We start from the raw sequence: 25,106 nt of genomic DNA on the forward strand, positions 1-25,106 counted from the left end.
TAGTTCTGGAAGGTCTTGTAGGTCTTCAAAGAACCGGTCAACTTCAGCTTCTTCAGCATTAGTGGTTAGGGCATAGACTTAGATTACTGTGATGCTGAATGGTTTGCCTTGGAAACGAACAGAGATCATTCTGTCATCTTTGAGATTGCATCCAAGTACTGCATTTTGGACTCTTTTGTTGACCATGATGGCTACTCCATTTCTTCTGAGGGATTCCTGCCCGCAGTAGTAGATATAATGGTCATCTGAGTTAAATTCACCCATTCCAGTCCATTTTTAGTTCACTGATTCACTCTTGCCATCTCCTGTCAGACCACATCCTATTTACCTTGATTAATGAACCTAACATTCTATGTTCCCATACAATACTGCTCTTTACAGCATCAGACTTTACTTTCACCACCAGACACATCCCAAAAGGGATTTTTAAAACTTTTATCTTTTACTCTGAGTGAAATGGTACTGTGGGGTTTTGGGCAAAAGAGTGATCTGGTCTAAGTGATACAAGATGATCACTTTAAGTGTTAAACAGAGAACAGATTGCAGAGCAGTGATGGAATCAGGGAGATTAGTTAAATGACTACTGTGGAAATAAAGGTAAGAGATGATATTAGTGACTTGAACCAGAGTGAGAAGAGATGAATAGAGACTAGGATTTCAGATAGAGATCCAAGGCAAAGGTCACTCAATTTTGCAACACAGTGGAGAAAAAATCAAAGATCATATCAAGATTTTTAGCCTGGGCAATTATAGAGTTGTGGGTTTGGAGTAGGCAAAGATCAGGAGTTCATATTTGGACATTAAGTATGAGATGATTAATTAGGTTTCCAGAAGGACATGTTGAGTAGCTAGCTGGATATAAGAGACTAGAGTGTAGGGAAGAGGTCTGGGCTAAAGATATAGATTTTGGATCAGCTATTATATAAAGGTAAGAAGCAGGATGAGATGATCAATGGATAAAGAAGATCCTGTAAAAAGCTAAATGGCTTACCAATTAAGAGAAGAGATGAGGAGGAACTAGAGACACAAGAAGGAATACTCAGAAAGATTAAGAGAAAAACCAAGAGTGTGCAATGTAATGGAGGCTAAGTAAAGACAGTATGTCACGTGTTACTAGGTTTAGTAAGATAAGGATAGAGAAGTAATCATTGGATTTAGCTACATGAGAGTCCCTGGAGACCATAAAAACATAGTTTGGTAGAGCTGAGGGAGTGACAACCTAGCAGGAGTAGACTCAAGAAAAAAGGAATTGGAAATTACCAAAGTAGACAAGGAGTTCTGCTGCAAATGGGAGCACAGAAATGGGCTTGCAGCCAAAGAAACAGGGGCAGGAGAGAGGTACTGGAGAAATCAAAAGCTTTCTTAAGACTGGATAAAGAAATGTGCATGTTGATGAGGATGATTCAGGAAAGAGAGCAAAATGATATAGAAGAAAAGACAATTGCTACAACAATGTTTTTGAGTAAGCCATAGCAGACAGAAAATATGATCTAGCTCACAATTGGAGGGATTGGTTACAATAAGTTTATCCAGTAAATAGTAGGAGGTATATGGGTACAGGGGGGATGTCTCTGGCAGTTTTCTTCTGGTGCTTCGGTTTTCTCACTGATTGGAGTAGGATGCAAGATCATCAACTGAGGTTGAAAAAAGAGGATATACTAGATGTCACAGGATAAAGGAGAAAGAAACAGTGGTCTAGATGAGAGGCAGAATAAACTAGGGAAATATATAGTATGACTACTGGGCAGCATTAAAGGGTTCACTGTCACACATTTAAAGTAAAATTAGTCATCAAGATTGATGCTTTTTTTCCCCCCTCTTAGAAACTTAGTTACTAGGCTTGAGGTAAGAATAAGGAAAAAGAAGAGTCAGGCCAGTGAAGGGTGGCATTATAAATGGATCTGACTATTTACTGGTAGACAGAATGTTTTCAGGATTGTTGGAGGCAGCTTTACTCTAGAGGGAGTAAAGCTGAAAAGAGGTGATAATCAGAGAATGAAATGTATAGAACTGTGATTGTGAGGTGGGCATATGAATCAGTTCAAAAACGGACAAAAAAGAAAACATCCATTAGAAATATTTTAAAAATATACCCTACATAATTCCCTAAAAGATTAATGAAAGTTTACAAAGGGGAGAAATAAGAAGTGATAAAGTACAGGGGTAAAAACATTAAAAATGCAGACCAATAACATCCACCATGGATTCTAACAGCCCAAAGCATAACCTAGTTGTTAATGTCCTAAGAGATCAAGCAACTAACTGCGAGTATTCCAAAGTTAGACCAGAGGAACTGCTCCAGAGCATGAACTCTTGCACATAGTAAATAGTCAGTGAATCAAATGTTTGCTGCATAAGCATAAGGTAATCTGATAAATATAACAAGCCGTATTGAGCAGCAATTTTCACAAACCTATTAACCAACATTTTCAAATTAGAAAGGTTGATCAAAGTAATAAGTTATCCATGTAGAACATCCAAGTTAAACTAAATAAGACCAACTTCAGTGATGTTTCTAAATCAGAAATGGTGGAGCCAGAATGTACCAAGTCTCAAATGGCAAAAAGGTGTATTTTTCTAGATGTAAATCATAAGCAAAAAATTGTGAACCAAATCGTAACACATCTCAATCTGATAATTTACCAAATACACTAGAAAGAAGCTGCAGTTCAGGCAGAATAGTCTCCTCCATAATCTAAAATTCTATCTATATACCACCCTCATTCAAAACTGCTTATAAAGTATCAATGCATATGGAATAATTTACATCTAATTAATTTATGATTAAGAATTAATATTATGGGGAAATATGCAATGACACTGAAGGAAGTTCCTATCGAATTGCTTTAAATCTGAGGCTCTGAAAACATTAACATCAAGGTTAAGAAAGGCTGGCAAGAATTCAAGGAAACAACACTTATGTACTGCTGATGGTATTAGGGAAATATTCTGGAAGTATCAAATCTAAAATATACTGACTCATGTGAAGAAAGAAACTTATTCCATAAAAATAAAAGTGCCAAAATATAGCAAAATATGTATAATAATGTTTATTGCAACATTATGTGTAGTGACAATACTGGAAACTTACTATGTAGTATATTACGCAGTTATAAATCACTATCAACTGAAAATATTTTTCAGTTATTGAGAGTGGGAAAAGCAAGTATTAGAGTATTATGTTCACATCATTCTTTTATTTTTCAAGTATACTATCTTAACATACATGAATATTTATGTGTTCAACAAATGTTTACTAACATGCCAGGCATCATTTTGTGGTTCATACACTCTAGTGGTAGAGAGACAAACAAGTAAACTGTAGTATTTAGAATATCAGAACATGAAAATAAAGAAGGGAAGAAGAGTAGAAAGATGTGAAAGGGAGACTAAAATATGAGTCAACTTTGCAGAGTTCACAGTTTACATTGCACATATTGTAACAAAGAAAAACCCATTCACGTTAAGAATAGACATGCGCAACTGGACATATGCCTAAATGCTGTTTGACTTTGTAATCCACAGGCTTGCAGTATATTCCTAAATGTATTTCATGTAACGTATAAACAACAAAGGGATGAAACAAAAATTTTATTTAAAAACAGACATCTATGTCTCAGCTAAAAAAAAGGATGCTTTCTACAACTGTGTTTTTGTTTAGTTGCTAAGTCGTGCCCCACTCCTTTGTGACCCCAAGGACTGTAGCCTTCTAGGCTCCTCTATCCATTGGATTTCCCAGGCAAGAATACTGGAGTGGCTTGCCATTTCCTTCTCCAGGGGATCTTCCTGACCCATGGATCAAATTTGTGTCCTTTGCATTGGCAGGAGGGTTCTTTACCACTGAGCCACCAAGGAAGCCCTTCTGAGATTTATAACAATGCAAAAAGAAACAGTATCATTAAATAATACTTAGAGAATCTAACATTTAAAAATGAGAGAGTAATACAAAAACAGGACATTATAATACTGTAAGGAGGAAGCACTAAAACGCAGGTGGACTTCAATTAAGGGGAGCAAGGAAACCAGGGAACTTAGAATAAAAAAGTAGATTTAAATCCTATCCTAGATTAGGTAAATTACTTATTATCCCATAGATTTAGTTTCTCCATCTGTAATATGAGGGTAATAACACTTTTATAGAGAAGACTCAAATAATTTACATTCTCTCCTATAATTTGGCCCTATATATCGCCTGGTATTTTAGTAAACATTAAATAAATACTAGATGGAACTGGTCATATTTCACTAGCTGGTTATGCCTTGGTCGTGTATGTCTTCCTAGTGCATTTGGTACTTCTGATAAATCTGTTGGCAACAAATTACAAGGTTCAGGATCAATGTAGTACAGATTTGGATGAGGATTAAGAAAACATTATTTGAGACAACTGAGCATTATAGAGGCTAGGCTCTCTAACTTCCAGACAAGTAAAGTAATCGTTACGGTGATTATAACAAATTGTTCTCAGGATATTATAATACTATAATACTGTATTATAATAGCCTGTAACAATCACTATAACAATCGTTACAGTGATTATAACAATATGTTCATATTCAATTAAAACCTCAAAGTGGCCAAGAAAAAGCTAATATTTATTTGATCAAAATATAAACTAGAAAAAATTTTTAAATGAAAAACCTTAATATTAAATATATTTTTCAGAAAATAGAGTATTTTTACATTGACTTTAGAAAAAAATGTTTAAAATAATTTTATTTTCTTCATGCAAGATGAAATGTGTAGCTTAATATAGTAAGTCTAAACAAAAAGAATGTACCTGACTCTAATGAAAAATATTCTAATATACAAATAACTTGTGAACAACATGGGCTTCAACAGGCCCATTGCATGCGAACTCCTTAAAATAAGTAAGTACTACAATACTACACAAATTGCAGTTGGTTGAAATCCATGGACTTGAAACGGCAGATACGTAGAGCCCAATTCTAAAGTTACATGTGGATTTTCAGCTGCGTGGGGGAGGGGCCAGTGCTCCAGCCCCACTATCACTGCATATTTAAAACTTCATGTTAAACTTTAGAGCATTTTTAACCTTTTTAAAAAAGAAAAAACATGGAAGAATATATATTCTATAATATTCAATACCAACCAATTCTTTTCCTTCTATGATTACTATTTCTATAATATTACATTCTAGAGGACAGTTAGTGATAGAACAGAGAGTAAAGAAGCAGCTATGGGTCTGTCCAAACTATACAATGTTTGGAGTATTTTACTCCCTGCAGGAATAATGGGGATGATGCTGTAGTATGCCTGAAAGAGATTTGGATGGGGATTAACAGAACATTTGTTAAGATAACTGAGCACTAGAGGCCAGGCTCTTTCACTTCCAGATCAATGCAATTCCTACAATAACATTTTGTTAATTTAACCATAAAGAAAACTACTTTAATGATATAACAATATTTAAAATACTCAATTCTACCAGTTGAGCCAAACTTGGAGAGAAAACCATGAACATAATTTAAAGCAAAAGCAAAACAAAGCAAAAAACCACAGATTACAAATAAGGAGGAAGAAAAGCAGAAAGGAAAAAAGTAGATAATATTTTTCATATGTAAAGGTTATCATATGGAAAGGTTACCTTTTCCAAGTCTAACTCCTCTAATAAAATGCTGGCATTTTTGTTTGCTTCAGCAGCCTGTCTATCTTTGGCTTGTACTATTGATTCCATACAAAGGTGACACTTCTTCAGCATCTCCTAAAACAAAAAAATTAAGATGTTTCTAACCTCAAAATAATTAACATTTAGAGAGATTCCTGAAAACATGAAAATATTAAATAAGGTACTCGAATGAACATAAGCAGTAAAGATCAATAGTAGGGCAAAAAGGGTACACATAAAAACATAATTTAAATGGCATGTTTTTTAAAACACATAAGCAAAGAGCCTCTACTGTTCTTCAAAATAATATCCATTTGATTGGTACTAAAATTATTTAGTCCTATAATTTTAAAAATGAGAAATCATACTGCAAATAGACCTGCAGTAATCTGTTAGGTCGTTAACAGGCTAAAGGAAAGGCAATGTCAACAAAAGAGAACGGGTTTAAAAACTTTTTAAATACTTATTTGGCAAGAACTGTTCTCAAATACTTTGTTTATGTAACTTCTTATGCTGAATCATTCATAAAAAACAATATTTATAGACTTTTCTCTTATTTCATTTTCAGAACACACTTTTTGACAGGAAAGGGATATTTCCATACTAAGACAAAGCCTTATTTTCAATTTCTGTCCCCCTACATAGATATCTAGGAATACTAATTCTCATGAAAAAATCTAGAGGCAGGCAAGACAGTGGATTAGCTATGTTAAATCAAAAATTAATGAGAAAAGTTGCTGTCACATAATAACTGAGAAAATGAAAGACATTTTCACATTTTTCAGAGGCATGTCTTAGGATTTCATTCCAATATTTTGATTTCAATTAGAATTCTAAGGGGATTTATTTTATGTTCTCTTCCTTTCCTGCAAAAATATCCTAGCAAATTCATTCTTAAGCTGACAGTCTGATTTTTATATTATGTTGAACATGTTAAGAGTTTTCTTGACCATAAGTAAAAGTACTATGCTAATTTTTGCTTAAGTATAAAAAAAATTCACTGACTTGTTCCTCTCAGAAGAGTTATCAGTCTGGTTAGATTATATCACTAATGAATAGTAACAATAACTTGCTTTAGGTTGTTTATCATCAACATTAAAATTAAATTAGCTTAAGTACTATCTAAAAAGCTAAAGTAATTCTATCATAGAAAATATTTTATTACTTCATTCAGTTCATTTCAGTCGTGTCTGACTCTTTGCAACCCCATGAATCGCAGCACGCCAGGCCTCCCTGTCCATCACCAACTCCCGGAGTTCACTCAGATTCACGTCCATCAAGTCAGTGATGCCATCCAGCCATCTCATGTTCTGTCGTCCCCTTTTTCTCCTGCCCCCAATCCGTCCCAGCATCAGAGTCTTTTCCAATGAGTCAACTCTTCGCATCAGGTGGCCAAAGTACTGGAGTTTCAGCTTTAGCATCATTCCTTCCAAAGAACACCTAGGGCTGATCTCCTTTAGAATGGACTGGTTGGATCTCCTTGCAGTCCAAGGGAGTCTCCTCCAACACCACAGTTCAAAAGCATCAATTCTTTGGCACTCAGCTTTCTTCACAGTCCAACTCTCACATCTATCCATATGGAAAAACCATAGCCTTGACTAGACGGACCTTTGTTGGCAAAGTATTATCTCTGCTTTTCAATATGGTATCTAGGTTGGTCATAACTTTTCTTCCAAGGAGGAAGCGTCTTTTAATTTCATGGCTGCAGTCACCATCTGCAGTGATTTTGGAGAACAAAAATATAAAGTCTGACACTGTTTCCACTGTTTCCCCATCTATTTCCCATGAAGTGATGGGACCAGATGCCATGATCTTCGTTTTCTGAATATTGAGCTTGAAGCCAACTTTTTCACTCTCCTCTTTCACTTTCATCAGGAGGCTTTTTAGTTCCTCTTCACTTTCTGCCATAAGGGTGGCATCATCTGCATATCTGAGGTTATTGATATTTCTCCCGGCAATCTTGATTCCAGCTTGTGCTTCTTCCAGTCCAGCGTTTCTCATGATGTACTCTGCATAGAAGTTAAATAAGCAGGGTGAGGATATACAGCCTTGACGTACTCCTTTTCCTATTTGGAACCAGTGTGCTGTTCCATGTCCAGTTCTAACTGTTGCTTCCTGACCTGCTTATAGGTTTCTCAAGAGGCAGGTCAGGTGGTCTGGTATTCCCGTCTCTTTCAGAATTTTCCACAGTTTATTGTGATCCACACAGTCAAAGGCTTTGGCATGGTCAATAAAGCAGAAATAGATGTTTTTCTGGAACTCTCTTGCTTTTTTGATGATCCAGCGGATGTTGGCAATTTGATCTCTGGTTCTTCTGCCTTTTCTAAAACGAGCTTGAACATCTGGAAGTTCACGGTTCACGTATTGCTGAAGCCTGGCTTGGAGAATTTTGAGCATTACTTTACTAGCGTGTGAGATGAGTGCAATTGTGCGGTAGTTTGAGCGTTCTTTGGCACTGCCTTTCTTTGGGATTGGAATGAAAACACCTTTTCCAGTCCTGTGGCCATTGCTGAGTTTTCCAAATCTGCTGGCATATTGAGTGCAGCACTTTCACAGCATCATCTTTCAGGATCTGAAATAGCTCAAGTGGAATTCCATCACCTCCACTAGCTTTGTTCGTAGTGATGCTTTCTAAGGCCCATTTGACTTCATATTCTTCATTAGGTAAGTAAATACTCTGAAGAGTTTCTTAAACAGCATACTTCATTCCCAAATACTACATAAATGAAAATAGTTATATGCCACACATTATTGCTCAAACTAAGGCTTCTTTTCTTAATGTGGAATATACAAATATAAAAAAGCCAAATGGGATCCCAAGTTCATACAGTGGGGATGAATTTAATCAGTGTATTACCTTATCAGTGATCGTTGCTATGTATCTCATACATTCAGAGTCTGATGGAAACTGATTGACTTCTTTGACTAAGTAGCGCACCACTTTCACATGACCCTAAAAAACAGATACCAGTGTCAGACTGAAAACAAACTCTATCAGAATTCAGTAAATCTAGTCTGTCTGAACAACGATTTCATTGGCATTCGTGCCACAAAATAAAGAGTTAAGTTGGGTATTATTGGCATTTCAAATAAAAAAGTGAAATAGGAAATGGCAACCCACTCCCTTATTCTTGCCTAGAAAATTCCATGGACAGAAGAGCCAGGCAGGCTACAGTCCATGGGGTCGCAAAGGGTCAGACATGACTGAGCGACTGAGCACACAAACAAAAAAAGAGACAGGCTTTGGTTTTAATGAATTAGATAAATCTACACCGTTCACTTTCATTCCAACTCCTGAAAAGATATAGAATAATTTGAGCTAAAATTCTAGTCAGTCAGTCAGTGTTAGTCTAAACCATTCTGAATTTTTAAAAAGATAACCAAAAGTCAGTATGAAGAAATACATGATATGTGTGAAAGAAAAACCTCACCTTCCCCTCCAGCCCCAGCTAACTCATTAGATCTTAGCATCCTATTTCCATTTTAAGCATCAAAAGAGTAGAAATAACAATTTTGTTCTTTTTTTCAGGTGAAAACTGAACAGATAGTACTGTTATTAGATATTAAAAGAAAATAAGATACACTTGCCTAAAGCTTGAACAATGGTTATATTATTTACTATTAACAAAATTCTCTATGTTAAAAATCTTTAGACCCTATTCAAGAGACTCTCTACTTTCTCTAATCTATACTATTATTGACACAACACCTCTAAACAGATGGATAAACATGTTTATAGTCAGTACATTTCCTCTGTTGCCTTTATTTTTTACCTTCTCATCTACATCTTTTAAAATTACCTGTACCTTTTAACTAAACAGACATTTCTCCGAAGACATACAGATGGCTAATAGACACATGAAAAGATGCTCAGCATTATTCACTATTTCAGAAATGTAAATCAAAACCACAAAGAGGTAACATCTCACGTGGGTCAGAATGGCCACCATCAAAGTCTACAAACAATAAATGCTGGAGAGGGTGTGGAGAAAAAGGAACCCTCTTACACTGTTGGTGGGAATGCAAACTGGTACAGCCACTATGGAGAACAGTGTGGAGATTCCTTAAAAAACTGGAAATAGAACTGCCATATGACCCAGCAATTCCACTGCTGAGTATACACCCCAGGGAAACCAGAAGTGAAAGAGACACATGTACCCCAATGTTCACTGCAGCACTGTTTACAATAGCTAAGGCATGGAAGCAACATAGATGTCCATTGGCAGGCAAAGGATAAGGAAGTTGTGGTAATATACGGAATGGAATATTACTCAGCTATAAAAAAGAATGTATTTGAGTCAGGTCTAATGAGGTGGATGAAACTGGAGCCTATTATACAGAGTGAAGCAAGTTAGAAAGAGAAACACCAATACAGTATATTAATGCAAATAATGGAATTTAGAAAGATAGTAACGACTACCTTATATGCAAGACAGCAAAAGAGACACAGATGTAAAGAACAAACTTTTAGACTATGTGGGAGAAGGCGAGGGTGGGATGATTTGAGAGAATAGCACTGAAACATGTATATTACCATATGTAAAACAGATGACTAGTTCAAGTTCAATGCATGATGCTGGGCACTCAAAGCCGGTGCTCTAAGACAACACAGAAGGATGGGGTGGGGAGGGAGGTGGGAGAGGGATTCAGGATGAAGGGATACGTGCACCCATGGCTGATTCATGTTGATGTATGGCAAAAACCACCACAATACTGTAAAGTAATTATCCTCCAATTAAAATAAATTAATTAATTTTTAAAAACTACCTGTATCTTTTAATGAATACCTTAAATGGCATTTGCACCTTTGCTTGATGCCTCATTAACACTTCTACAGTATTTAAAAATATTTATATGGGACAATTCAGTTACCTAATTTGGCCTGTGGATCTATGATTATTACATTTTGTACAAAATGCAACACTTGGAATCTGTACAATTGTACACAGTAGGTAATAAGAAAATAAGTAATGAAATGAATAACGAAAGAGTATAAAAGGTAAGTGCCCTGCTTAAGGAGCTAAGTCTATTTGGAAACATGAGGTATATGTATGTTATAAGAGATAAGGTATTTCAATGTGAGCTCAAATGGAATGGGAAGAGTTTCTGTAGAAGGGGAGATTTACACTGCACCCAAGAAATGAGTAGTTTTAGAAAACTGAGGAAGGACATGGGCATTCCTGAGATGAGAACAAAGGTGATATGAGAGACAGTGACACAAAAAAGCCCAAGCAAGTAGAAAAATCACATGAGGGACTCAATGCGAGATGAGTTCAAAGGGCACTAGACTAGTCTCTGAATAACAACTAAGATTCGGTTTCAGAGGATTACAGAGACTGGCGAGACAGGAAAAGTTTCCTGAAGAGGATACTAACAGAGTGAAATGGTTAGGAAGATAAACTTGATATGCTAGCTTGCTTGAAGAGGGAGCTAGTCACTGAGAATAAGTATGATTAGAGAGGAAAGAAAATTCAGAGTCAGTGGGAAGGTAGCCTGGAACACCCAGGGAAGAGATGGTATAAAGAATAAGAGAAATTAATAAGAGAAAAAAGGAAAAGATGATTTTTTTAAAAATCAATTTTTCAATACAACAAAATAAGTTAGAATCTGTATGAGATTTTACCTACTGAATGAGAAAGCTCAAAACTATAATCCCTGGAATAATAAACTGGCTTTCCAAATAACAAATCAGACCTGCATTTAGGAGATCAAATCATTAAATCAAGTAACTTAGATATAGTTCTATGTTATGCACTACAGAAAGTTTCAATTTCACAAAATTTATTTCTACTTCTGAAGGTTTCAAATATTGGCAGCTCAATTTTCATTTTTCTTTTTTTTCTCTAGAAATTAATGTGAATAATTAAAAATAAAATCAATTTAAGTTAAATTTTTCTGTGTGCTAATACAAGAAAACACTCATTCATAAATAAGTAATTAATTACTCTTAGGTGGATTCATATTTTGCAAAAGAGTAAGACTGCAACTAGAATTTGAAAATTCTACACAGTACAATTTTTAAAAGTTTACTTAGCTTTGACATCCAATACTGATACTATTGATAGCTTTTCTGGGATACCTATTATCTAACTTTCAATGTTGCCATCAGAGTGATTATTCGCTTATTATCTTACTGTTTTTACCTTTGCTGTTAGCTCCTAAAATGAGGGTCTTTAGTGATAATTAAATGATGAACTTCCTAGTCTAAGTGAAAAACACCCAAGTGGATGAGAATGAAAGAATTCTACCTTTCTAAATGCTGCCATAAGAGGAGTTATCTTGCGGTTGTCGGCTGCATCCACATCTGCACCTGCTTGCACCAGTAACTGAACCACATCCAGGTGTCCGCCATTTGCTGCCAGCCACAACGGAGTGTTCCCCTTCTTGTTACGTACATCGATATGGGCTCCCCTAAATGAATGACACAATATCACTTTCAAATATATGACACAAATGATAATAAAAGTCAACTATTAACTTGTGAAAATATTCTTTAAAGAAAAAAAATTATTTAAAAATACATAGGACTAAAATGTATTTCTCTCAAAATTACATTATAAAGAATTTCCATTCATCAAATTAAAAGCCACTAAATCAAAATTAACCATACATCAATAACTGCTTTTCTTATTTTAAATTAAAAATAATTCATTCTTTGTGCATAATTTTGATTTTAAATCCTGAGAAAATGTAAAAATTTTTTAGAGAAATAAGATACATCCTGTTAATATCATAATATACTAAACAGTATCCTAGAGCACAAACAGTATCCTATGAGGTGATTATATCTTTCAGATTATTTGTATTCATGTGTTTATATTATGTGGTTTTGGAAAAGAATGAATCCTAAAATAACATGAAGGTTTAGCACTCAGTGGGCACCACGGTGAGTAAGACTCATGGCAAATAACAGTAGTTGATAGTAGCTACTACTAAATACTACTATTAGGGCACCATGCCAATCAAATTTAGCAGACAAGCAACTCTGAAAGACTGGCAGGCAACCTCTAAGTGACTTAAAATAAAAAACATTCTGGACTCTATCTTATATCTTGAACAGTTTCATAACTCACTTAAAAGCCCTAATTACCAAAAAGAACATGAAAAATCAATGGTGAAGCCTAGATTATTGCCAGACTTACATGAATTAGGGTGACATCTCTGCAAAACTATGAGGGTGATGGGACTATGGCTGACAACAGCTTATTATAGCACTTAAAAAGTGTATACCCAGACAAAAAAGGAAGTGAAGTATTTCTGGGCTGCACTGAAAATAACAATGCAGCATAACTCTGTATGGGTGGAAAATAACATAGGTAGGTTTAAAACATTAAAAAAAAAAAATACACTGTTAATAGAAGTAATCACATCTGATTTTTAAATAGTACAATCTGCACAGAGAATAGTCATCACTAGTAACCCCGTATCACATGTGGAGTATGGTAACATCATACCTGCCAATAAGAAGCTCACAGAATTTATAATGCCCTTTATCTGCTGCTATGGTTAAAGCTGTATCTCTCGAGGAGGGCACTGGAGGGGCATTAACATCAGCACCTTTATCCAAAAGGACTCGGCCCACCTCTGCATAACCACCAGAGGCAGCTTCCATTAGTGGTGTGAGGCCAGTCTAGGTTTAGTGAAAAATAAAAAACAACACATAAGAGACTAGAAAGTACCAAAATGTTAAAGAATAATAATTTGGGGGGATTATATTATATAGCTGTTACCAAAATTCATATCTCAATTCCAACACTGACACTACTAACCTCTCTCAGTTACAGTGACATCTACTGAAAGCAGATGATTCTGCCTAATGTTACTTTGTGGGGGAAAAAACCGATGAAAGTACTTGGCATATGAAAGTGAAAAGTGTTAGTCACTTAGTCGTGTCCAACTCTTTGTGACCCTATGGACTGTAACCTGCCAGGCTCCTCTGTCCATGGGATTCTCCAGGCAAGAATACTGGAAGGGGTTGACGTTTCCTCCTCCAGAGGATCTTCACGACCCAGGAACTGAACCTGGTCTCCTGCATTGCAGGTAGATTCTTTAACACTGAGCCACCAGGGAAGCTCTGTTCCTCTCTTCTCTTTAATGATAGTATATAGTTTTTAGCTGACAACCCTAATGTCATTATTACCTACAAAAATCTATTGCTGGGACTTCCCTGGTGGCCCAGTGCTTAAGAATCCACTTTCTAATGCAGGGGACATGGGTTCAATCCTTGATCAGGGAACTAAGATTCCATATGCTGCAGGACAACTAAGCCCATGGACCACAACTAGAGAGAAGCCCATGTGTAGCAGTGAAGAGCCCACATGTGTAATGGAGATCCCTGCATGCCCGCAAAGAGTATTCCATGTGCCACAGATACACCTTTCACAGCCATAAACAAATAAATTTTAAAAAATAAAGAAAAAGAAAGCAATGTCTCTCTCAAAGAATAAAAAAAAAGAAGTTGCTAAGGTATTTTAAAGAGGTGATGCTTAACCGAGTCATATAGAATGGCTTCTGTTTAAATGTATAAATATATATGTAAGAGATGACTACAAAGAGATTACTACAAAGTACTAGAATTATAATAAGCATATTGCCAATGTATACCTTAAATGTCAAAGAAATAAATCCATAGGCTAATCTCAGACCTCTTCTTACCTTAGCTCTGTGTTCCACATTTGCTTTTCTATCAAGCAGAAGACTAACCACTTCAGTTCTTCCTTGGAAGCAGGCTAAGGTAAGGGCAGTATTCCGATTGGTTTCTATTTGAGCATTAATGTCAGAGCCCATGTCTAACAGGAGCTTAACGGCAGCTGTGTGCCCATTCATAGCTGCTAACATCAGAGGAGAAATGCCCAATTTGCTACCAGTTCTGGGGGTGGAAGTATGGGAAGAACAGAAGGAAAAATATACATTTTTAAATGTCCTGGAAAAATTGGATGATAATACAGAATTCTATCTCATGATTGAAGATTAAGATTCTTTATTCTGTAGACTTATTTAAGAACACACTTCAAATCTTTTACTACCCAGAACCAGAATACTTTCTGTACAATAACTTGGACTAAAATCAAATTAACTCATTATTAAAGTGAAGTTACTGAATTCCGTAAGAAATACAGCAATTGATAATTTTTTCAAGTTGTATGTCAATAATTTTAAATTTGAATTCTAAATCTGTAATGTAGGCATTTCCTAAGTATGGCATTAAAGATGTGTTGTTCTACAAATATCTTTAACATTACGCTCTTAAGGGACTTAGAGAGAGAGACTAAAACTTACCTAGAATTAATCTCAGCTCCTGCATTTAGTAATATTTTGATAATATTCACATAGCCACCAGAAGCAGCCAGGCTTAGAGGTGTGTAATCAGAAACATTCCTGTGCTCTTTATTTGCCCCTCGAGCTAACAACAACTCCACCACCTGGAAAAAGAAAAGGGAAAAAATGGCTTTCTTCTTATGGCGAGACAATTTGCAAGGTGTATATTTATGATTTCTCTTTTTTTCTGGTATATTGTCTATAATAAAAGAAAGGGAGAGTCCTTTCATCCTTTGCACAAAATCAGTCTCAAATGAAAAGCAAAAGGTCTTAGAAGTCAACAAAGGGATAAGTAAAATCCATTTTGCAATCTGTTGAAATGACAGTATTTTCATTGAAAGATTTATACTTCATGTGTTATATAGATTTTTTTCATTTGTACATGTAAATGTCCTTAAAAACTAAATGTAAAAAACAATTTTGGAGTAAAGCTAATACTTATTTTTCCCCAAAATTTTACTAAAAAATTTTCAAGCACATGGAAAAATTGAAAAAAATTACATACATTCATCACGTAGATTCTACTATTAATATTCTATTATGCTTACTTTTCTATCACAGTTACTTGTCTGTTCATCATTGATGCATTTTGTTTCTAAGTAAGGTGTAGACACCTACAATTTCCCTTAAATACATCAGCAAGTGTACAATTAACTAACCTCTTTTTTTTTTCAGGTTTTTTTTTTTTTAGGTGAAATCTGTAACTTTAAATAAATGCACGAAACTTAAACTGTATATTCACCGAGTATTGACAAATGGATAAAACTAATTTAAATCTGCTTTTTCCACTTTATTATTTTTTTAATTGAGGGATAACTGCTATACAGAATTTTGTATATGTTTTCTGTCAAACATCAGTAAGAATCAGCCATAGGTATATCCATGTCCCTTCCCTCCTGAATCTCTCTCCCATTTGTTATTTACTCATGTTCCTTCCCAGTCAATTCTACCCACAGGCTAGTTTCATTTACCATAGATCTTCATATAAATGAATCACACAGTGTTTGAGAGTAATTTGTATGTATTGTGCAGCATTCCATTAAATGAATACACTAGTTTATCTATTCTATTGATGAACATCACTACTGTTTCTAGTTTTGGCAATTTGGCAAAATTTAGTACTGTCAATCTTTAATTTAGCCATTCTAGTAGATGTGATATCTCACTGGGTCTTAATTTACATTCCCCGATAGCTGAGAATATTAGCATTTACTTAAGTGTCATTCAGGGGTCTTTTAGTCTATTATACCATTTTTTTGTCTTTTTAAGTTCACATTCTTAACCACTTTCTTTTTTAAATTTTATTTTTTTATTGAAGCATATTTGATTTACTGTGTGTTAGTTTCAGGTGTATAGCAAAATAATTCAGTTGTATATACATATATATACTGAACACATATGTATTCAGTTATATACATATATAATTTTTTCCTTTTCAAATTCTTTTCCCTTATAGGTTATTCTAAAATTTTGAGTATAGTTCCCTGTGCTATATAGTAGGTCCTTGTTGGTCATCTATTCCATATATAGTAGTGAGGATATGTTAATCCCTAACTCCTGTTTTATTCATCAGCTACTCCTTTCCCCTTTGGTAGCTGTAAGCTTGTTTTCCGTGTTTGTGAGTCTATTTCTGCTTTGTATATAAGTTCATTAGTATCATTTTTTTTTAATTTCACATGTAAGCAATATCATACAATTTTTGTCTTTTTCTGAAGCTGTGACTTTCTATCAGATTTTTCCTTTAGTCAGTAAGCCTAAGTGGCTTATGTAATAAGATTATAAATCAAGTTCCCAAATTGGCATTAGGTTATTTTATCTTACAAGGAGTCCCTTAAGCAATAAAGTGTGTGTGTGTGTTTGTGTGCGTGCGCTTAGTCTCTCAGTCCATAAGGTTGCAAAGAGTCATTCATGACTGAGTGACTGAGCACACACACACACAGATCAAGTATTTCCAATGAAGTTTAAATTGAGATATATAGATTTGCTGGGAAGCTCTTCAAATCACACAGTGATCAAAAATTTCAGTTAAGTCAAAATTTTATTCATTATATTCCAAAAACAGAACATTTACAATTCTGACTGGTAGAATCACCTCCACTGTGGAATACATAAAATAATGAGAATGGTGAAATAGAAAAAGAGAATGACCTAGAGTGCTTCCTAAATATAAGACTCAACAACTCCCTATTGAGAAGTTATCAATCCAAAGAGACAGCACAACTGGTGAATATAACTGGATTTAAAAAATGGATTTAAAATGGGGTTATCCAACTGATTATTAAATGTCCAAAGAAGACACACAAGTGAGTAAAGTTATAAGTTCTTGAGTCCACACCTAAGTACACCAGCTGTTCTAGCTAAAAAAAGCTAAAAGATTATATAATATTACCCAAGAACCAACCTTTAGAGTTAAGAAGGGTTGGGGAACAATTAAAAGATAAAATTACTCAAAACAACTAAAAATTGAACACTCTTAATTCCCTACTAATCTTATATGTAGACAGCAACAGAGGCTGAGCTTAAGTACTTTTCATACTAAATACTCTGGGAGAGGAAAAGATGAATGAATACAGGCCCTGCTTATGGGAAGCTTGCTGACTTGATTTGGGATGTCTTAATCATTCTATTAGTCTGAATGCAGGATAGAGGGATTTCCACGGCAGTCAGTACTTTTAGATGAATAGGATAATAAACAATGTATGCTTTTTTTGGCAAGACAGCTTATGCTAACATTAATTCTTATCCTTTTGCTAAAAAGCTAATAGCTTCGTTACTGTGATAAATCTTAATGTCTGTCCACTGTTCCTACAAAATCATATAAATTAAACCATATATTTGTTAAATGGAGGGAGGAAAAGAAATTATACTTGGGAACAACAATACCTCCTGTCTTCCCCCAGAACAAGCCAAAGATAGTGGTGTATCCTTGGTTCTTTCTGACTGGGCTTCAATGTCTGCACCGTTGTCCAACAATATTTCAACAACACCAACATGACCAGCTGTAGCAGCCAATATGAGTGGAGTAAAACCTGAAGTAAAATAAAGATCTTAGCTAAGCAAAGGAACAGTGCTATTTTCTATTCTATCTAAGCATCAATATAGGACTACAAGTAGTAGATACAAATTTAGAAAAAAGTTAATGAACTTTTCTTATCTACCTTTCTTGTCTCGGTGCTCAATACTAGCTCCTCTTTCTAGCAGAGTTTGTACCAGTTCCTCGTGACCACCAGCACAGGCAAGCGTTAGCGCTGTGTCATGATTACTCTCAGTCTGTAAAAAATTAATTGTTGATTAGTTCATTAGACAGTTAAAAATGTTAACATCAATTGCATAATACGTACATATACCAAATACACACCCACACATATACCACTCTACTGTATCAAATAATTGGATATTAAATCTTTTTCTCCCCATTAGCAGTTAACTTGTGAATTTTTTTTAATAAAGACTAATATTTGAACTTTATGGGCAATTCTTAAAGCAAGCAAGAAAAAAAGTATGATTTTACAACCACATGCTATTTTCAGCTACATGTTTTAAGAAATACTACTGTGGACTCACTTTCTCTTCTACACATAAATGGAGTAGCACAGACAAGATTTATTTTCCCATTCCAAACAAAAAAGGAAGGTTATGTGAAATGACAGGCAATACATAACACTGATCACTGCAGACAGAAATGATACTGTATTGCCCAGAGAGTTTCCAGGCTAAAGTGAAGGGAAAGGATACCCAAAAAGAGTCCAGCAGTCTCCCTGGAATTGAAGAAGAGTTTGGAGAAGTGAAGGGGGCTAGAATTCATGGGGCAGACTACTGGGGAGGAAGGTGCTACATTCAGACGGTTCTCCAGAGATCCACAGAGGGCTCCCCTTGAGTCTTCAGCTGAGCTCTGATCAGCACATGTGCATAAGGAAAATTATTGGAGGCCAGGGAAAGACCACTAGAAGGGGCTGAACAACACCAAGAGGTTAAACAGGACTGGGAATGGTTTGATTCCCACAGCAGAGCAGAAAGGCCCTCAAAACACACAGAATATTGAGAAGAATCCTCATCTATTGGGCCAAATTAGCTACTGTGGACTCAACTAAGAAAGCTGAAAAACAAGTCTTGAAATGAAAACACTATTTTCAAGTAACTGGATTCAAGGAACAAAGCCCATAAAAAGTCAAAGGAACAAAAAATATACATAAGATATAGAGTACTTTGAAACACAAAGACCTATAAATTGAGACATGATGACACTGTTAATATATAGTTTACTTCTGACTTCTACCAATGATAGGGACAAACACTGGATTTACCAGTGGTCATACTCTATCATGGTTTAAATACTTATTTAGTGAATTAAGTCCTCACGTTTTTATTACTCTAAGCCGGTGCTATACAAAAAAGTTAACTACTAGCCATATGTGGCTATTAGTATTTGAAATATGGCTACAGTGACTGAGGAACTGAATTCTAAATTTTATTTAATTTTAACTTAAAAACTGATAATTCGGTTATTAGAAACCTTTTCTGTATGTCTGGGGGAAATTAAATAATGATACCTACTTTTTCAGTCATTTAATCAAATCTAAATGCAAATCAAGTATTTCCAATGAAGTTATATTGAGATATATATTTAGAAATAGAGTGGCAAGCCATCTGGATTTGCCCAGTATGGAGGCGGTTTCTGGGATGAGAGGCTTTTGGTGCTAAAGTCAGGAAAGTTTATGACTTATGATTTGACCATTCTAACCTGTAAGTATAACATGCACACTAAATTTTAAAGACTTTAGTATGAAGTAAAAATGTAAAATACCTCAGTAACTTTTTAGTATTGATTGTATGTTTAAATAATATTATGGATATATTATGTGAAATATAGCCTTATAATTAATTCCTATTTCTTTTTGCTTTTTTAAAATGTGGCTACCAGAAAATGTACAATTATGTATCTATCACCCTCATGGGACTATCTTTTCCTGGAAGGTAATGAATATGTCTTATTTATGCTTGCATTCTCTACCTTAGTGATGTATTGCCTAGGAAACAATAGATGAGAATTAAGTTGAACAAATGACAGTAGCTATAAGGGTAATAGAATCAAAGACTATCGCTAATTAAAATAAGACTACATATATGATATATATATATAATGTCATATAATAAATGCAAAAAGGACAGGCATAATCTCCCACAAGTTCAGTAACTCTAAAAACCAAGCTCCATTATAAAAAACTGAGTAACAAGACACAGAAGGAAAAAATAGAATCAAGAAATAAGAAAAAGCCTACTAGTCAGGGATGAAGAGGGTGACTGCAAAAGCTGCTCTGCAGAAAAGGCTGCAGAGAGCAGAGCTACTGACTGCAGAGATCAGGGATAGACTGGCCCCAAGGGAGAGATGCACCAACTACAACAATGGAGGACATGAATACTTAAATGAGTGACAGCTCTGATTGTGTTATAGTATTTGATCTTCATTTCAGGTCTATAAGGAAGGAATTATTGTGTCTGACTTTAGAGAAATGGAGACAAATGTCAGAGAAATAACCTAATGGTCACACATGCTAATGAGTGATAAAGATTGGTGTAAGAAAACCAAGAGGATCTTGGGTAACAAAATGCTGCTTACCCTATAACATCACAGCGCAGCCCTAAGGCACAGCCAACTGAGGGAAGCGTAATATTAAGTCTAACTGTATTATGCACTCTCTATGTCAGTGTACAGACTATCAGTAGAAGAGCCATCTTTATGACGAAGAGTCAACTTTACCAAGTTTATAAGTTTTCTAAAAGTTTTCTGAGGGTTAAAGAGTAATTTAGGAAACCGGTGTCACTCTTAATAGAGAATGAAGAGACAAAGTTTCGAAAAAGTAAGCATGAAAAATTTTAGAAAATCAGTAAAATTGGGTTTTTTTCCACATTATAAAATATCAATTCAGTTGACATTTATTAAGCATCTTTTAGTCAAAGTACTCTGCAAGGAACTCCAGGGCTGACAAAGGTAAAAGAGTCTCTGCTTACTAGAAGTTTACAGGTACTGTACAAAGGAAATTTAGGTTCAAACTAAGAGAGAAATGTGAATAATTTAAGAGTTGGAGGAAAAAATATTTAAAGTTGAGGAGGGTGGTTGGTTAGTCAAATTCCTTGGGGAACTTAAAAGTAGGTCACTTCACTGTATTTCTGCATTAAGGGGAAATTAAAGCAGCTAATACTTTACAACAACCTATTAGAACAATAAAGAACAAACTTAAAGGTCCTGAAATGAAACTTTCACCCTCTCAAATACATACCTATGCATTCCCAAAACAGTAAGAAATATCCTGATTTGCAATACATCAAGAAACAATTTAACTAAAGTAGGAATTTGGGTTAAAATTAACTACTGACAAGATATATATATTTTTTAAAAAAGCGCTTTTGAATATTTTTAATCTAGGAAATGAAACACAGATGATGATTTTCTAGAAGGTAAAGTAACACTGAATTTACATTATACTGGTTATTAAGTCACATTCTTGGTCATATATTGAGAGAAATCTGGAAAAAAGAGCTTTGTTAAGAGCTTTCCAGGTTTATATTCTAAAGAAAATTTTCATTTAGCTCACAATATCATGAAATATACCATTCTGTATCATACTATGTTGTTATCATGATTCAGGTTTATAAGTTACCAGGAATGATTACTCAATTTTATAAGAGGAAAAAAAAACCAAGGAAGAATCATAAGACAAATGCAATATTAAAGGAAAAAGCAACTTTTAATGAGTTGGAATATAATTGAAAAAATATATCTGAACTATAAAAAAAGAAATTTATTAAAGTACTTTGAAAACTGTTAGAATTTAAAGAGATGAACACTCGTAGACCTCCACAATCCCAAACATCTCATTCTCTAACCATATCAGGGGTCATATATAAGATCAAAAAGGATAGCACTTTAGGGCATTCAATAAATGAGACAAATCAGTAAGATAGTAACAACCCACTTAAAACATTTCATATAAACAAGTAGAAAATCAGTGCATTTTAAGGTAGAATGCTTTAATGGCAGAGTATTACATATTACTATCAATTCATTTTATTCTGGTCTCCTTAATTTATCTCATTAAATCATGATGAAACTATTTTCCAAGTTGCAAAGACAGGAAAAAGAGAGAAGTACCAAATGATATTTATACCACTAAAGGTAAAACATAGTTTTACAATTTCAGTCTTGATGTGTATTTACCTTCTTTAAAAGATAACAGATATATGCTAATTATTAAAAACAGAAGAGAAGTCAAAATTACTTAGAAAGCTTTTACTTTTTCTGTTTTTGAGATGTACTGCAATAAGATACTCCAAGTTTAAGGAAAGCCTTTAGAAATTTGAGGAAAAAAGCGTCAAGTAGTTTAGAACTGGAACACAAGTTCAGTTCATGCCAGAACATAGGTTTTAGAACTCATGAACAGAACAACTAATTCTTTCTCACTTTTAGTGTCTATCGGACAGAGGAGCCTGGTAGGCTGCAGTCCATGGGGTCGCTAAGAGTCCTACACGACTAAGCGACTTCACTTTCACTTTTCACTTTCATGCACTGGAGAGGGAAATGGCAACCCACTTCAGTGTTCTTGCCTGGAGAATCCCAGGGACAGGGGAGCCTGATGGGCTGCCGTCTATGGGGTCGCACGGAATCGGACACGACTGAAGCGACTTAGCAGCAGCAGCGGCAGCACAGTTAATTAAAACTTAATACAATAATATATAGAAAATATTTAATTAATTCAAGGGATTCAACTCTGACAACCAGATTTACTGTTTCGTATAAAACCATAGCTCTTAAAAATCTCTACATGATTCCTATCTACATGTTTCTATATCTAGAGTATCCAGGTATAAGTTTTATTATATCACTTAAGCAAAATAAAAATAGAGAGCAGAGCTATGTTATCAGAATATATAGTAAAACAGTCCCAAATAATCACTTCAAACTATCATTTATTGATGTTTGCTAAAATAAATTCTGGTACCAGCATAGCGTGCGGTATTAGTAATCTTAAAAGTCTGGAAAATATCCAAACAATTCAATACAAACAACACCAAGGGTGATTTCTAGTTATAGAACATAAGATTTGAGGACTCTTATAAAGAATGCAAACTTGTTATCTTTAGCACTCTTTAAGGGTCAGAAATTAAGCGGAACAACTAAGCCTGTGTGCCTATAGAAAATGCTCTGCAACAAGCGAAGCTACCACAATGAGAAGCCCACACACTGCAAGGAAGAGTAGTCCCCAATCACTCCAACTAGAGAAAGACTGAGTACAGCAATGAAGACCAAGCATAACAAAATAAATAAATGAATAAATGAAATCAAATATTAGTTCCCAACTATAATGATCAACTAAACAACCATTTTCCAAGAATCATTAGCATTTCGAAAGGAGGTGTGTGTGTGTGTGTGTGTGTTAGTCACTCAGTCATGTACAACTCTTTGTGACAGGCTCCTCTGTCCATGGAATTCTCCAGGCAAGAATACTGGAGTGGGCTGCGATTCCTTTCTCCAGGGCATCTTCCTGACCCATGGATGGAACCCAGGTTTCCTACATTGCAGGCAGAATCTTTAATGTCTGAGCCATCAGGGAAGCCCCAAAACGAGACGTACTGAAGCATTAAAAATTAAACTTCTGTTCTTCCTTAAAATTTGTGATAAATATGTGGTACATCTAGGAAATATGCTAAAACAATGCAAAGATTAAACACACATGACATCTTGTTATCTAGCCAGATTCATTTTTTAGATTCTAGACCCAAAGTGTTCAGTCATTTGAAAGCTGGCTGCACTAAAAATTGGCTTTTAGGTAAGACCTCTCTCCTCACCTATAAAATGGGAATAGTAACAGTACCTACTTCATGGTACTGTTATAAAGATTAAGTTAAAGAAAAAGAAGTAAGTATCTGTAAAGTGTTAAGAACAAAAAGTTTAAGTTTTATTAAATAAACACATGAAGGGTTCAATTAGAGAACTTTTAATCTTTCATAATAGAAGAATCTTGGTACTAACTTTTTCATCATATCACCTGTCTATAATAGCACAGTACTGTCACATATAAATCAAAATATGCATTATGTAAAATCTCATGGCATTTGTATTTGAGAATCTAATAAAAACTTCAGATGGATTAAGCACCAAAGAATCTTACATATACCACTTTAAGTAACTTCTTGGTATCATAAAAACTAGTAAATTTAAAAAAGCAACACTGAAAGTTAAAGAAAAAGTGGTAAGCAATTATTTCTGAATATTAATTCTGTACTATGTATTCTAAAACATGTAATGCAAGAAATTTCTAATTCCTAACTATTCAATTATGGTAAACTTCAAGAAAAGTATTGTGACTCAAATTAGTCTAACCCATCTGAAAAACCTCATGTAAAGAAGCAGATTTTTAAGGAGCCATAGTCAAATTTTTTTTAATAAAAATGTGTACTACATTTAAAATGTATGTTGTATTTTAAATTTTAATATTTTAAAAGTATTTTTATGCAGCTTCTTAGAAATTAATTTATGCTGGCTAAGTGGTAAAGTTAGATATTTCATTGTAATAATCTCAAATTCAATAAATTCATGATCATACTTAATGGAACCTTTTCTGGGGCTGTTTTATTTTAAAGCATTAAAAAAGAAATCCTTTTATATTTTGGTGAAGTTTCATTTTTACTTATGGACCAATTTTTGATCCCATAAAAACTATAAAAAATACTTCTGGTTAAAGCATTAATAGATTCAGAGCAAAACAGATTGGAGAAAATAATGCAAATTCAATAAAAAGTTCAATCCAATTCTATAATGCAATCCTTAAGAAATGTAAACCACTGTGGTTCATCAAATCAATGTCTTTCTTTTTTTAATGAAAAATGAGGCTTATAGTCTGGTATCTGGAAGAGTACCTTTGAAGTTAAACAAACCTAAGTTTGACTACCAGCCCCACCACTTCTTAGTTAAATGAAGTGATTGTAAGCCCAATTCTTAATGTCTCTTTTAGCCTTGATTTTTTCATCTGGAAAATGGGGTTTTAGGAGTAGCTACTCATATGTGTAGTCTGAAGATTAAATAAGGTTATTTCTTAAAAATAGCCCCTGACAATTTTAAGTGCTCAAAACAAAACAAAGTTAGCTCTTATAATAAGAAAAGCA

The 25,106-nt window shown here is 34.6% G+C and overlaps 1 protein-coding gene across 13 annotated transcripts in view; it reads right to left on the reverse strand.

Annotated features, from left to right (window-relative positions):
* ANKRD17 (ankyrin repeat domain 17) overlaps window positions 1–25,106 on the reverse strand; it is a 167,280-nt gene that overhangs the window by 34,905 nt on the left and 107,269 nt on the right. For all 13 annotated transcript variants that reach the window (NM_001192181.2, XM_005208081.5, XM_015471681.3 and 10 more), the window contains 8 exon segments: window positions 5,607–5,723; window positions 8,485–8,580; window positions 11,876–12,038; window positions 13,082–13,257; window positions 14,283–14,496; window positions 14,907–15,049; window positions 17,829–17,974; window positions 18,104–18,215. In NM_001192181.2, coding sequence (NP_001179110.2) covers window positions 5,607–5,723; window positions 8,485–8,580; window positions 11,876–12,038; window positions 13,082–13,257; window positions 14,283–14,496; window positions 14,907–15,049; window positions 17,829–17,974; window positions 18,104–18,215 — 1,167 coding nt within the window.

This window comes from Bos taurus, chromosome 6 (assembly GCF_002263795.3).
Source record: "Bos taurus isolate L1 Dominette 01449 registration number 42190680 breed Hereford chromosome 6, ARS-UCD2.0, whole genome shotgun sequence".
Lineage (NCBI taxonomy): Eukaryota > Metazoa > Chordata > Mammalia > Artiodactyla > Bovidae > Bos > Bos taurus.